The 15,640-nt window shown below is 36.9% G+C and overlaps 1 protein-coding gene across 1 annotated transcript in view; it reads right to left on the reverse strand.

The window, feature by feature from the left end:
- LOC108894527 (neurexin-1a) overlaps nt 1–15,640 on the reverse strand; it is a 233,873-nt gene that overhangs the window by 204,276 nt on the left and 13,957 nt on the right. Inside the window, 3 exon segments of the mRNA XM_051076550.1 lie at nt 9,215–9,262; nt 10,466–10,495; nt 12,151–12,168. Of these exon segments, the coding sequence (XP_050932507.1) occupies nt 9,215–9,262; nt 10,466–10,495; nt 12,151–12,168 (96 nt within the window).

Consider the following 15,640-nt stretch of genomic DNA (forward strand, 5'->3'; position numbering starts at 1 on the left):
CCAAGCCTATCTCTGAGCAATCAAATTAGCAAAGAGTTGCTTTGGATAAAATTACAGGGTAACAGCGTCCAGCCTACAAATTAGCAACCCAGTCAGTACTCATTACATATACGTATTTCTCAGAAGAAACCACTGTCAGGATCTTCAATTACAGTAACGATGAATGGTTAACAAGCAAGTATGAGAAAAATTATGAAAATTAAACTGTGTAATATGAAGTCATATGGCAGCAACTAAGAAAATAATCTCGGGGTTGTATATCTGAAAACATTTGCTTAAGCCACCCTCATCCTGCTAAAACATGAGTAAACTATAATGACTGATACCAGCACATTTTGTTCATTAAAATTCATGACACCTGTAATCTGAGCCAGTAGTAGATATGGCAGTTTGCTTATAATTAATGTAGGGACATGAACACTTTGTTAAACCAAGATGAGCAACTTGAAAATAGAGGTTAATGAGATGCTCCCTTTACTACGATAGAGGAAAATGTTGCATTGTGCTGGTTATTGTGCTGTTATGCAACATCCCATTCAGGTGTTACTCCTCTGAACAGGGAAAAAATCTTCACGCCTGTTTGCAAGAGGAAGCATAAGAAGGGAAGGCAAATATTTTGTATATATATCAAGAGGGAACACAAGTCTCCCTTTAAAGAATGGTTCTGTCCCTTGGGACATGTTGGTCTTGAGCGTAATGACTCTCAGTGTAGACCTCCTGAGACAAATTGCCACTGACCCCCATGGATTTTCCAGGGCACACTCAATTGGAAATGGACTATTCAATTTCCCACAGGGAGCCTTGCCATTTCCTCGCTATGCATCACTGAAACAGCATCCACTTTTTGGTTTGGATGCTCACATAGAAACATACACAGAATGTTGTATCAATTGAGCCAGAACTCTCTGGTCCTAATTATAGTTTAATTTACTTCATGTATATATATATATATTAATTCAGCCACTGAGATTAATGAAAGCTGATTCTTTCTGTTGTTTTGATTTAAATCTATGGCAAGAAATATGTGTCAATACTAGTGAGAAATGCATACATCATGCTAAAATTTCAAAAATGTTTCACAAAACTGTATGAGCATTTGTAAGGAAATTATGATGACCATAAATGCATCATCCTATCCAATTTTACAAATAAATACCCAGCCTAAACAAATAAGTTTCCATATATTTCCAGTTTAGTGTTCATTAATGTATGTTTGTTGCAAATTGTTTTCCAACTTGGAGATCTTAAATCTAAACTACAGGCACTGAAGGAAAATAGAGTCGTAAGCCTCTATTCAAAAAAGTGGTAAAATCCACATGTGTCATCTGTTATAAACGCAAAGGCATCACAAACACCTCTTGGGCAGTCATATGCACTGTTGGCACTCGAATGAGAATGAACTCAATTTATGTAGAACTTTTACTTCTATGATCAACATAGGGTTGCATTTATTCAAGTTCAACTGAATTTGTTTGTTAGAAAGATGTATTTATAATCACCATATTTTATTTTAAATTCCTCCTCTGTAACTTGTTTTATTTGTCACAGCTGTATTGACAGTTAACAGTATGCATTACGATGCCCTAATGAGGGGACAGGACAACATGGGAAGGACATATGAATATGGACTGGCTTATGAGTGTCTGTATAAATTAGTCACATGTCTGGAAAGTAACATGCTGCAGACTTACAGTGTAATGGGAGAAGATGAATGAACAATTAATGATGGGAGAAATAATAATCTCTTTTAAGGTGGCTAAGCCACTTGCTCGCTTTCATAAATAACCTACGCAAACCAGCCTCTCAGTACCATATAGCACTCTCTAAACACGTATTGTGTGCATTTTTATCTCATTTCATAATACCTACTGAAAGGATATATGTGATTTCATACCCTATACAGTACATTAACAGCAAAACCTGGCAGCATTCCATCAGTGGAGGCCAGTAAAATGGCCATAATCCATGATCTCAAAGCTGGAATATAACTAAACAAAGTGACATGCAAAGGATACATTTCACAGTCTACAGCTGAAGTATAGGTATCTCCCTTTTATCTATTTTCTGCTAGGATTCATCCACTCCCTTCTGCGGGCCAAGAAATAGAGTTTTTCATCACTGCAGTCTCTCACTGGCATCGACCAGCAATATTGATCTGGAGCAGATCTCCTTCCACTCTACCTGGGGAGCCAGATGAGCCTTGTTCATATTGATCCAACCTTTTTATTCTACATTCTCCTTCGCCCTCTCTTTAGGCTGGGAAAAATTATATTCTTGTCATTTTTTATAATAAATATTCTTTGGGAAAGGCACTGATAACTATTAATCCAAAGTCCACTGTTGGATTTTCTTGTCATTGATGATCTACGAGAAAAGACAGAGATGCTGTTGAAACCTGCCTCCGACCTCAGAAAAACTGTCTGTTATGACAGTTCAGAGATGTGAAGGCATGCTACTGTTTATCTGATTGAGGATGCTGGCAATGAAGCTTAGACTGGCATATAGAGGCAAAACATGTCTATCAGGAAACCAGGCAGGCAGTTCTGATGTATGAAAATAAATGTTTGCTCGAAACAAATAAACCTAATTTTCTTCAAAAAGAAAACATTCTCATTGAACTTCAGGCAACAGTCTGAATATTTTTCTTTATTCCTTCACCACTATATTTTCTCCTCTGTGTCTATTATAATCACATGCCTCTGTTTCATAATCCCACTTTATCACACTTCTTCTCTCCACATTGTACCCCCCTCTCCCTTTCTCTGCCCATTTCCTTGTGCTCATTCTTTAAATGCCTCTTTCTGTCTGCTTTAAGTCCTTCACTCTCTCTGTGTGTCTTCCTGCCTCCCCCTCAGGAGCAGAATCTGTGGTAATGTACTAATCTGTGGAGCTTTAGTGCAGTCTTGCCAATCTGCCATGTCAAGATACACAAATCTCACTCCAGGCAATTACAGGCCTTTTTTTCCTCTGCACCACAAAGGAATCTATTTCTTTCTTCATCTTTGTAGCTGTGAGAACTGCCTGTGTGACCCACCAAGTATAATTACCTTGTTTGTAACAAACACTGATGGCCCTGGGGTGGTATATGGAACAGGTAACCTGGCCAGTGCAGGCATGAAAGAGGTAAACTAGTGCACAGTAAATGAGCTGTAAGTGGGAAAAATTCACTGTGCATGGAACCTTCATGTAATAATGTTTGTTTGGGCAACCTGTGCAGGAAGTCCAACAAGGACAATATATGGATATGCTGGAAAATAATAGAGGTAGTGGATAAGTTGCCAAAGGCTCTAAAGCAGTAACTCTGTGTTGACTAGTGCACATCTGAAGCACAGGTCACAGCACATTTTTCATCACCACTCACTCTTAGACATATTCACATTTCTGATTAGAGTGAAAGTTCAATGGTATAAAGTCATTAAATCCACATTTCAATAACCACTGGCTTCTTTCTCTGTAGAGAGACAAAGTATGTGCAAAAATATGTGTACTTAGAAACTGAATTTGAATGATTCACATTTGAATTTGAATTGCTCAACTTGAGTAACAGCATTTAAAAAACTGAATTTGAATTTGTATTGTTTAACTTGATAGTATTGAGAATCTGTATCTGTATAGCATAATTTGAAACTGAATCTGTGCATTTGGAACTGAATTCCAATAAATTTGAAAATGAATGTCATATCATGAAACTGAATTAATTTGCTCTGAAACTGTATTTGATCCTCACTGAAAATTCAGCTCTTTATATACTTCCTCATTCAGTTCTCACAATTCAAATTCCGCTCTCATAATTCATATCCATTTCTTGCCAATGACAATACCAATGTACTGGATCTGTGCATCACTGCCATCACTGTTTGAGCATCAACTGTGTGCAACCAAATGATCAGATCCTGTCATATCTCACTAAAATAATTATGACAGTTATTCGCACTTCCCCCCTCACTCCAGCATTAATCATGCTTTTCACACTATTGTTATGAGGGAACGTGACTAATTTTATGTGTGAAATTAATTCTGACAGAATTTCAGTGGCATTTTCTTGACTCAATGCATATATAGTACATGTGGCTACTTTACCAATTCTTTTTAGATGGAGCAACAATCACACATCTTAGTAGCAGCCCTGAGTGCTCCGTTGCCTGCAGCTAATTAGAGTTTGAGATAAAACTGTAAATCAGTATTTGCTAAATTATTTATTAGAACCTTAAAGATAAGAATTTAAAAATATTTAAGGGAGGAGCCTGCTTCAATACTTGTCATGCTGAGGGATGAGCTTTAAAATTTATGTCAGTCAACAGGAATATTTGCTTAAGCTTGCAAAAATAAAGGTGTGCTAAAGCACTTCTTGAGGACTTCTCAGCAGAAATCTTCACAAAGAATAAAAAAAGAAAAAAATATATATTTGCTGAGACTTAAAACCTGGAACTGAGCAAGACTGTGACACTTGCAAAATAATGCCATGGTAAACATTTTCCCCTCACCTCCATGTTTATAATTTCTTGGTGAGTTTCTCTTTGAATATGACAGAAATTGCAAGGCAACACAGAAATATAAGGGCAGCTCCCTGACTTTCTGTGAGCACTTGGATTTTACTTCACTGACATTTTGAAAGCTTTGCCTGCTATAAGTACATGCTGTATACAGGATGTTCTTACAACTTATCTTCACAACAGTAAATCACATTCTTAAGAAGCTAGTTCTTACTAAAAACTAATCTGAAATGGACCAAATGAACATTATTTTCCATATAATAGGTTCACAATCATTTTGATTGGGGAAAAAACAAAGAGCTACTGATTTATATGCAGTACGTGCTTCAGTCAGGTTCTTCAGATTGGGGTTTTTGGACCAGATGGCAAAGAACATCTTGGCACATATGCCAAGACCTAGAGATAAACCCAATTGAGTCTTTGTTGAAAATTCTGCATCAGCTTCTCAAACAGCACTTCCACTGACATTTTACATGATGAGAGTACAGATGACCACTCACTGTAAGGTGTTATTAACTCTGAGTATGCCCTTCAGGAGGCATATGAATCAAGACTGCCAGAAGTGAGCACTTGGTGCCACCCTCTCTAAAGGATGTCTTAGTTTTCTTAATTTTGTCCCTAGCATCCACCTTAGATGTTAATATCTATTCAGGAGGAAAAGACTGCAGCCACAGATTTGCGTAATATCTAAGGTCAAAACTGAGAAATTGTAATCATGGAGGAGTCAGTGAAGCTGAGATGATTTCACTGACAGTCTTCCAGGTTTCATGTGAAGCTACAAAGGCAACATCTGTTGTTGATTCAACACCACATGGTATTGTGTTACCTGTCAGATTAAGATGGCTGACAAGTCTTTATGAGTTGCACCCTGACATGTCATTCTACCTTGTTTAAAAGAATGTGTTGTGCTCTCACTGCAAACATCCCACATGCTTCAGATGGACTACTACTCTGCATTATAGCCATCAATGGAAAATATAAAGCAAATCTCAGTAAGATCGCTTCAATAATATTACACTGGAAGCTAATCTTTCCAATATGTGTGTAAGATTTCTAAGAAGAATCTCTGAAAGAGAGGTTTTGATGCATATATGTGAGTGCTTTCTAAACTTTTTTAAACTACTCCACCATCCCACAGTTATTTTTTTCATATTGTTTCACCACCACCTCCATCACCACTATCATACATACACAGTAACACACACAAGCACCCACATGCAACCCTTAAAGTTCAAAATGACACTATGAATGTCTACTATAGGAATACTGTAGGAAAGCTTTTCATTGCTTGTCATAATAATCACTATTTCTGACTGACATGTACTTGTACAGTCACATGTAAAAGTATGTTGTCGTACCCTGACAACCAGCAAACTTCAGCTGTCATCTCACAAACCCATCAAATTAACTGTAAAGGAAAGAAGGAAATGTGAAAGCCATGAGACCACCCAACCCTTACACAAGCCCACATGGAAATAGCATGCACCGCTCTGCCACATTTTCCTCACATGCCACTTTAACACACTGCTCTGCTGCTCTCTGCACTGGTACATACTGTAACCCTTGTGAGGTCACTTATACAAAAGCCAAAACATACCAGACAATCAAAATTACTCTGGCACTGCCTCTACTGATACCGAATGTGCAGTCAGAGGCAGAATGAAGCCAAGGGAGCACTGCATGGTGCATTGGCATTTTATTGCTACAAAAGGATTACACATGCTTTTCTGTTTCTTTGACAGTTAAAATCTATGACATTTTCATTTGATGGGTGAAGACGACCCCGAAGTCACTAAACTTTGCAGCCTCACAAGGAAAGTATGAGACACATTGCAGCATAGCTGCTGTGGCATCCTCTTTGTGCGCAATTGACTAAAGGAGTTTTTAGTGGTTGATGGTGAGAAGTCTAATCCTTACAAACAAGTTAGACAAGACAAAAACATCAGTCAAACAGAGTTTCAGCAGATTTCACAGCAAGAAGCTAGATAGCAGAATGGAGGTTAGAAATTAGATTATATAGAATATTCTAAAATATGTATATAGAAAGAGTGTTACTAATATTTTTTTCAAGTGTTGGAGTGAAAGCATCACGTGTTAGAGCTCTGGAAACTTTGGATAAATAAATAATCTTCTGTTATGACCTTTGCAGTTACACGGATGGCAAAACTTAGATACTAAAGCTTGTGTTGAAGTGAATTTGATGGTACTTGAAAATCCCACATACTGTATGTCAAGTGAGGATTTTTTCAGTGTCTTTCTCTAAACACACTCCTACAGCACTTACTCATTGAGCTGTGCTAAATCCTTGCTTAAGTACTATCTATTACTGTACCATGCCATAAGGGATGCAAACATATGCACACCTCCTTACGAGGTGCTTTTTCTTCAGGGTTGAGTCAACATGTCCTGGATTAGATGGGGCACTAACATTAGAACAGAGCCATGGCACTTGTTTGGCTCAAGCTGAATTTTAATCTTCTTGCATGGATGTCAAACATGTTATTTATTTACTCATATTCACTATACTAGTGCCAATAAACATCTATGTTTTGATCAATTGATTTTTTGTGTAGATTAACTAATGCACACAAATTGCTGTTCTACACAACTGTGTGATTTTTTACTGTTAAAACCCACAAACCCACAATATGTATGTGTGAGAAGATAACTAATATCCATACCATGTGAACTCCTACAGTGGCTGTGAAACTGTATTATTTGATGTTCTATTTCTACTTCAGCTCATGCAAATCAAGCAAAAAACTAGATAAACAAAACAAGATTCAAAAAGTATACCAGCAAACTTAAATAGCACTGGCTTGTGAAGGTGATTACTGGACATGAGTCCAAAGTTACTATTAAAGGCATCTGTGAGTTTGTGCCATCTTTAAGTGTGTGACACCCAGTTAAAGGCCCTGGTGTATCAGTTTTCTGTGATAGTCATAGTGCATTTTAAATTACAGTTTAATTTGACATGTAAAATACAGCCCATCATTTGCAAATAAACCAGCAAAAGGATCTCTAGCCCACTTAACAGAAATTCATGAGAATGTGCGTGGTATAATGAAAAGGGACAATTTCCATCTTCAGAAAGTGAAAGCAATTACATTAGAAAGTATACTAATTTAGAAATAGCCCAGTTGTACCTGTAAGCCTGCCTGCACAGCCTGCAGTTCCTCTTAAGCTGCACATGGCAGTTTATTGTGATGACAGCAATTAAATACCCTGGTGATTTGTGTGCCAGCGGTATTATGACTTATCCTACTGTATGCCCTGCTTTCTAGAGCTGGATGGGAATGAGGTTTTACAAATCCAGTGTCAGCACACCAGCTGAAAGCAACACACATAAACTAACCCATCCTCAAAGGAGCAGCCATGAAACAGAGGATAAACCATATAAGTGGTTAACGTGACACAGGAGGACCTCAGGGACACTAACATAATACACAATATTTTCACAAGATTAAAACAGACAATGAATACAGGCACTATCCTCACCTCTAGATTTAATACTCAAATGGGGAATATGTGTTTGTGACCACATAGTACATAACTGGACTGACTAGGTTTAACACAGTACAGCACAAGGGACAACTAACCATGGCCCAAATTAGAAGCAGTGTGCTACGTATGTCAGATTTGTGCCTCATCAGCATTCTCCCAATCTCTCCCTGTGGCTTTCCTTCTGCCACATCCAAGCTGGGTGTTTGGTTTAGTGTAGTGCAAACCTGTTACTGTAGCTTCAGTTGGAGCCTTTTAGTGTACATTAAAAACACTGGTCAGTACCAAGTGTGTATTAGCAGTCTAACAGGGGTTTAAAAGTTATTTGATTATTTTTTTGTAAAAGTACCAGTTGACATATTATAGAGAGATTATATGCAATATGATTATATTATGAAATGCCAATTTTTTATTTATTTATTTTTTTTTTTGTTTTGTTTTTGTTTTTTTCAATAGTTTTACATAGTATAGTTTTGGAAACACTAACCATGGTAATTTTCTAATTCAAATTATGTCAAGTATATGTGTACTGAAAATGGAAATCACACTTACCTTAGGAGTTGGAAATATCAATCTCAGCATTTTGTTATGGGTATGTGTGTGTGTGTGTGTGTGTGGATATGGATGTTATTCATATATATATATATCACTACAGCTTAGACTTCTAGCAGCAGAACATCTGACATTACAATAGCTATGATCCCTTGTCACACAGCATAAAGTAAAACCTCACACTGTACATTCACAGGGCAGTTTAAAGACTTACCTGTTCAGATGATGCTTGACAAGTATATGATAAAAGATAGCATTTAATATAACATACTATATATATATATATATATATATATATATATATATATATTATATATATATATATATAATTTTTTACATTTTTTTCTTCTGGTGTAACGAAATAGAAATGTACTAAAACTGCTTATAAGAGTTTGTGAAACCAGAACTAATTACATAGTAAATGTCAAAGCAACAACAAGAGCAGAATCAAGGAAAAACATTTTTCAGAATGCAAGTGGAACGCTTGAATGTCATAGTGTTAATCAGTACTTTCAAAATTTGAAGGTGTACCGTTTGATTTCGTGTCATTTTCCAATTAGTAAAGCACACACAGTGACATTCAAGTTACCCACACTTCAGTAAGCTAATGACGACTTGCTAAATTTGGCTTTAATTCAGTAACCAACTTGAAAGAATCAAAGTTTTACCTTGAATGCTCAGTAGGGACCTTACATGCCAAGCTTCCCCTCTCTGCCCTGAGGAGGAGAGTCAAATGGGAAAGATCAGAAGTCCACTTACCCCACAGGGAGAAGAGGTGAGGATCACAGCCAGGATGGGAGGCCCACAACACTATGATCAAGCCTCACCCGCACCCCCAAACCCATTATTTGAACAAAAAGAGTGTAGTTACCCCTGGGTGGTGGTGGTGTGCTGGAACTAGGACAGCAACTATTGTGTGCATATGCTCATATGAGTCTAATTTATAATTCCCATGCATCAAGCAGAAAAGAAATAGGTGGCACAACTGAAACGGGTGAACGCAAAGCGAAAGCAGCACCTACCTTGAAAAGCTTTCATTAATAGTTGAGAAAGCAATTTTAAAAATGCCAGTGACTTTATATACTTCATTTAGTATGAGTATATAATGCCACAAACACTGCTGTCATAGTTTAATGAATTCAGAGAATTAAAAGGGTAGTACCTTTACTTTTACCTATGAGATTTGATGAAATGTTCCATGAAGAAAGCAGATTCCAGACAAAAAGGGAGAACAAAAGGAGAGGAGACACCCATAAGTGTCATGGTCAAGTTGGAAAAGGACAGAGGAGAGGAGAAAGAGGCTTGATGGCTACATATATGTGTAAATATAAGAGAGGGAATGTGTGACAGCAAAGGGGACTAGCAAATGAAAATGGAAAAAGAGGAACAATATTTCACATCCTTTCTCTGCTGCATGACAAGGATATGCATTGGCCACAGAAATGGAAAGATGAAGATAGAATAGACAGACTGTCTGTGCAACATGCATTACAGCAGTCAGGACAGATGAGGATTAGCTTAAAAATTCAGTAAGCCATTTTCCACCACCATGCATTATGTCCTAATAATGCTAATGCAAATGTCCCTTTACTTGAACCACATCATCATAAAACATTGGAATGTACAGTAGATGTTAATAATTAAAATGAAACAAAGAAAATATGGAGAGAAATGATGCAGCTACCCAGCAGAGTGGGGAGTAGAAAGCCAAATGAGCTTGAAAAAGGGCTCATATAGAAAAAAAAGTCACTGGGAGAATGAAAATCAACTAGGTCATTCAAAATAAGTGAAATGACAGCCCATATCTGAAGCTTCAAGCCTGAGCATTACAGAAGAGTTAGAGGCACACACATTTCTTGGCACAATGGGAGCAGGAGGGACAATGGAGGGATGACAGGATAAAGGAACAGAGCTCATACCTTGGTCGCCCATCATCAGGTGTGCCGGACCTTAAAGGAAAACAAGAGCACAGTCAGCAGAGAACAAGGGATCATGGGAAGCTGTGTGACACTGACATGCAGGCATCTCTTTCACAGCAGATGTCTGTGTTACTTAAGGAGCATCGGGATAAGGGAAAACTGGGACGGAAAGAAATAGGAGGATGCACAGACAGGGTTAGTGTGATGAGCATTCAGTCAACCAAAGCAGGTTGCAATGCATCATCAGCCACTTACTAGACATCATTCAGAAATCTAAATTCAGGTTGACCTGTTTTTCTCTAAGATGAGGAGTACGCAGACTATCATCCCACATACCAATGACATAGCAATCCCTATACACAGACAGAGCTGAAGACTGTTTTACCTTGACCTTCAACAACAACAGTAAAGTGAACATTTGAGTCATACAGAAAAAAGGGAAGATGATTGGACATGGTCTGGTCACCATACCATTTTGAGGCATTTTAAGAGACAAATTTTAATTGTAATACATTAATTTTATTGACACAGTTAACCAATATATATTAACAATGAACACTAGGCTCTAGGCACAGAACTAACTGCTTTGTTTGGGTTAGTGGATCAATTTGCTCTCCATAGTTCTTCTGGCATTCAGGTGACATGTTTTTAATGTAGCAATTTAACTCCAACTCTTTCAACAGAACCTGAAAGCTGAAAATGCGGATATTTGTTTGTTAATAATGAATCTACCGGTTAGCTTGCTGCCTGATAATGAAAGCTAGGTATTATAGGAAGGGGCTCAATGTTACCCTCAAACTAGTTAAGTCTGGTGCTTTCTATTAGAAAGCATTTCTTTCTGCTAGAGTGTACATTGTCATTAGCTTGCTATTAAAAAAGGGTAATTTCAACTACAAATTAACAATAATTCAATCTGAAATCTGAATACAAGATAAGTGAGCTTGACATTTTAGATTATTTCATTATCATTAGTCTGTATTAACAATACCTCAATTATAGTATTTCTCTACTGAACTTTTCAAGATGATTTTTCACTTTTTTTTTAAACTTTCTTCTTGATTGATTTGCTAATGTAAAGTAAACAGCTCAGCCTGGTTCCAGTGTTGCTCTCAGGGTTCTTTGTTATTAAGGTAATTAAACTAAGCACTGAATTTACACCTGAGATGAAAGCATTCAGAGTTAGTAGCTTAGAAAACCAGCAGGTACTCAGAGGCTACACAAAGTACTATTGAGTAGTTTAGAGCTAGAAAACTCCAACCTTATTCATCAGAAATTGGAACACACACAGAAAAAAAATCACAGTGAGCTGTGCAATGTCTTCCTCTGTGAAAAAAAGATACAATCTCCCATGTTTTTACAATTTCAATACAATATATTACTCACTTTAAATGCCAGAGAAACCTTTATTCAGGTTTCAAATTTAAATTGATTTTCATTGGCTTAGTTTTTTGACTGTGACAGCTGCAGCATTTTTAGAAAATGAATTAAATGCCCGATATAACAAAACAATAAATAAAAGCAACAATGAAAACCACATTAATCAGACTTACCACTCCAGTTATTTTAATACCATAACCATTATGAAACATTGGCTTACATTTATTTGAAGAGCCTCAGCCATGACAATGTGTAGGCATACAAATTTTAGCAAGAATGGAAACCAAGAATTACAGTGATATACCCACCTTCAGAATAGTTGTCTTCTGGAAGCACGGACAGGCAAAGAGAAAGAGAGGAAGACATTCATTAAGCAGCATGCAGACTAGTACTGGCCATTGCATGTCGTTACCATGCAAGGCATTATACATTACATGCAAGTGACCTATTGTTACCCCTGCAGAGGAAAGGCTGCTTTATGCATAGGTCTATATTTTGTTCTCCCCCTTTTTGCTCATACACTGACCTGGAATACAGGACAGAGTTGTAACTGAATGAGCCTTTCTGAATATTTGATATAACCTTGAAGAATTATATTCTTTCAAACAAATCAAAAAAAAAAAAAAAAAAAAAAACTGGCATCACCTTTAAATGATTAAAGAACCAGTATTGATCACAAGCATAAGATGCTGAGGGGATGAAAAGCACATCTTGGGGCTTGAAGCCAGCTCATCGTTAAATCTATTTGTCCTTTTTTTTTTTTTTTTTTTTTTTTTTTCAAAAACATGATGGACTGTAACTGTGGTATCAACAGCTATTTAATTCAGCAGACTCAATGGAATCTGTGTGCAGTGTTTTTTGTTTCTTTTTCCCCCTTTAATAAAAAGCTGCTCTACACCACATGTGATGAAATGCGCTGAAAGAGAAAATAACTTAAATAAATAGAGTTGCCTGTGGTAAAGCAATGGCTCTAAGGTTTCAGAATGGGCAGTGGGGTCTTGTGTTACTGGAACTCTATTCAGGTGATTTGGTCACAGTACTGAAAGCAATGACCAGTGAGCACATATTGGCAATGTAAAAGGAGATTGCTTCCCAAATGAAATTGCCTTAACATTAATTTTGGCAATCAAAGTGAGGTTTGTGGAGGTGAGAAAAGTGCCATGTAAAATCTGTCGCCTTGAACAAAGGAGACTGAGAGAAGAATTACATGTTGGTAATGTCATAGCAAACAGGTGAGGTAAACATCATGCTGCCAGTGGGTAAATAAATTAGTCTGACAAAATGATGTGACTGGAAACATGCAAAACCAATGACATGAGAGTGTGTAAGGGCCCATAGACTGCCTATAAAAAGAACAATAAAAAAGGTCAGTCAACAGTTCTATTCATCATTAAGTCCTTATGAGTTCTCTGGAAACTGGTTCCAGATTTAATATTTAAGTATCTAAAATCATAATAGCACAATTACAAAAAATGGTATAAAATGAAAACAGAAAAAACTGAATTTGATGATATTACAATGTTATTCTTTTTTCAAGAAATCAATCATGAACTGAAATCATGCATGCAATGTCTAATAAATATTTGTACAACAAAAAAAATGGTCCTGTCAATCCAGATATTGTAACCATGCAGCCAGATTGGCACAAACGCCCAATTCCCACTGCAAAATAAACTCCTACCTCTTTAAAATGGTTTCTTGCCCAGATTCAAGCGATTTTTTGACCCAAAACTTACCATCACCACAGGTTCCCCTTCCAAATCAGACACCATGCACAAACACCAATCCAAAGCATCATTTTGTGAACAAATTGCAGCACAATTAAACAGTTCTCTGCTTCAGTTAACATCCCATGATCAATTTAATTAAATTTTGTGTAAAATTTGGTTTACATACATTTTGTGAGTTGTTGTGTTCCCAAGTACTATTATCAATTAAAATAGTGCCTCATTTATCCAAGGCTTTATTTATTTATTTATTTATTTATTTGCAACTTTATATATCAAGTGCATCGCATTTCCTAATTTTGGATAGATTGGACATCAAGATAAATGAGATTTTATTGTGACAGAAATTAAAAGTGCACTTTGTTCACAAAACATTAGCTTGATGATGAGAAGCACGCTGCTGAAAAAGCATTCTGACAAAGCAGGCATGAAGCTGGCAGTTGCAGTGACCACATGAGAAGAGAAACATAAAAAGAATCAAGACCATTTGCTGATGTCAAGACCCCAAAGACTGATGCTGACTTACACATTTTGCCACAATAACTAATAATTTCTCCCACTGCATTTCACCTCAGCTAGTGGTCCCTTTAAGAGCACTACTTTAATGGTTTGTTTTAGATTTGTTTTAAAGTTATTATACAATTAATGTTGTATTTAGTGATTCCCTTCCTCTAAAGATTGAAGATATTGGTGAAAACTAAATTAAAAACAGGTTTAGATTTATCCTATTATTTAAAGTTCGGGGAGCATGCAGTACACAGTACCATTATATTAAATCTGATCTGAGCACATTATTTTCACAGAAATCTACTCACAATTTAAACCACAACATGAAGGAAACAGACATAATTATGAACAGCAAATTTCTGAATGTGATACATAAACACAATGTAAGTGTTCAGATAATTTGAATGAATTGGATGAAAGGATTATACTACAGCAATTTATGCAAATTGTGTCTAATAAGTACAGGTAATTCTTTTGAATCAAACTTCAGCAATTGACACAATAAACAAGGTTTAATTTGGTGGTGTTTTAAAGAAAAGAAGCTTTCCTCTAACAGCAGTATTACCTGACAGGGACCATTAAAACAAGCCCCCTATCATACACACACGCGCGCGCGCGCACACACACACACACACACACACACACACTTTCCTTCACAAATGTACCCAGCTGGTTACATCCTAATCCAGAGACGTAAATCCATTTAATCCCCTTGACAAAGTGATCCCAGTGCTATTGTGCCGGTAACACTACACCAAAATGCACTCAACTATCAGATGATCTGCATCTCTGATGGTCCTGTGCTGTTGATCATGCACATGGTGTATGGCTCATGGAAAATAATTACTTTACTATTAAAGTTGATGCCTCACTGAATGGAACATCTGGAGTGCAACAAAAAAAGGCAAAGGATGGTAAATAAAAAAAAAAATTAAAAAAAATTCTTTTCTGTTGGATTTGCCTCCTGCAGACATGAATCTGACACCTCAATATAACCTTGACCCTCTGACTGTGAGCTCAAAACTGTGATAACTGATCCAAAGTGACAGTCTGTAGAAAAGCCAAGTTAGCCAAGCTCAATCCACTATTACACATTGTGCTGGCTGTACATCAGCCAGCTCGACAAAATGTCATTAAGACATCCATGTCTGTCCTGCTGTTTGTCTGAAAGCAGTTGGCTAAAGAGACATGGCAAGAGCAGGGAGGGTTGTGGGTGACACTACATTTCACATAAAGCAACATGTGTCACATTCACTAGACACAACAGTGTCCGTCAGCACTGCAGTGCTTTAGGTTTGTTGGGATTTCTTCTGTCTCTTTTATTGCCTTGTTTCAGCTGGATTTATTGTAAATTAAATAAATTTTGAATTCAAGATGTGTGAAGAAGCTTGATAGTAATGCACCCTAAAATTAAATGGTTACTGCCTTTGAATCTGTTAGATTACGGTCATTATTCTGGTCTCTTCTGAAAGGAAATTCTTCATTGTTAACTATCATGAAGTCAAAATGAATGTAAATGATTATGAACTAAATTTACTTATCCTTTTAATCACAGATAGAATCA

The sequence above is a fragment of the Lates calcarifer genome, linkage group LG16_LG22, assembly GCF_001640805.2.
Source record: "Lates calcarifer isolate ASB-BC8 linkage group LG16_LG22, TLL_Latcal_v3, whole genome shotgun sequence".
Lineage (NCBI taxonomy): Eukaryota > Metazoa > Chordata > Actinopteri > Centropomidae > Lates > Lates calcarifer.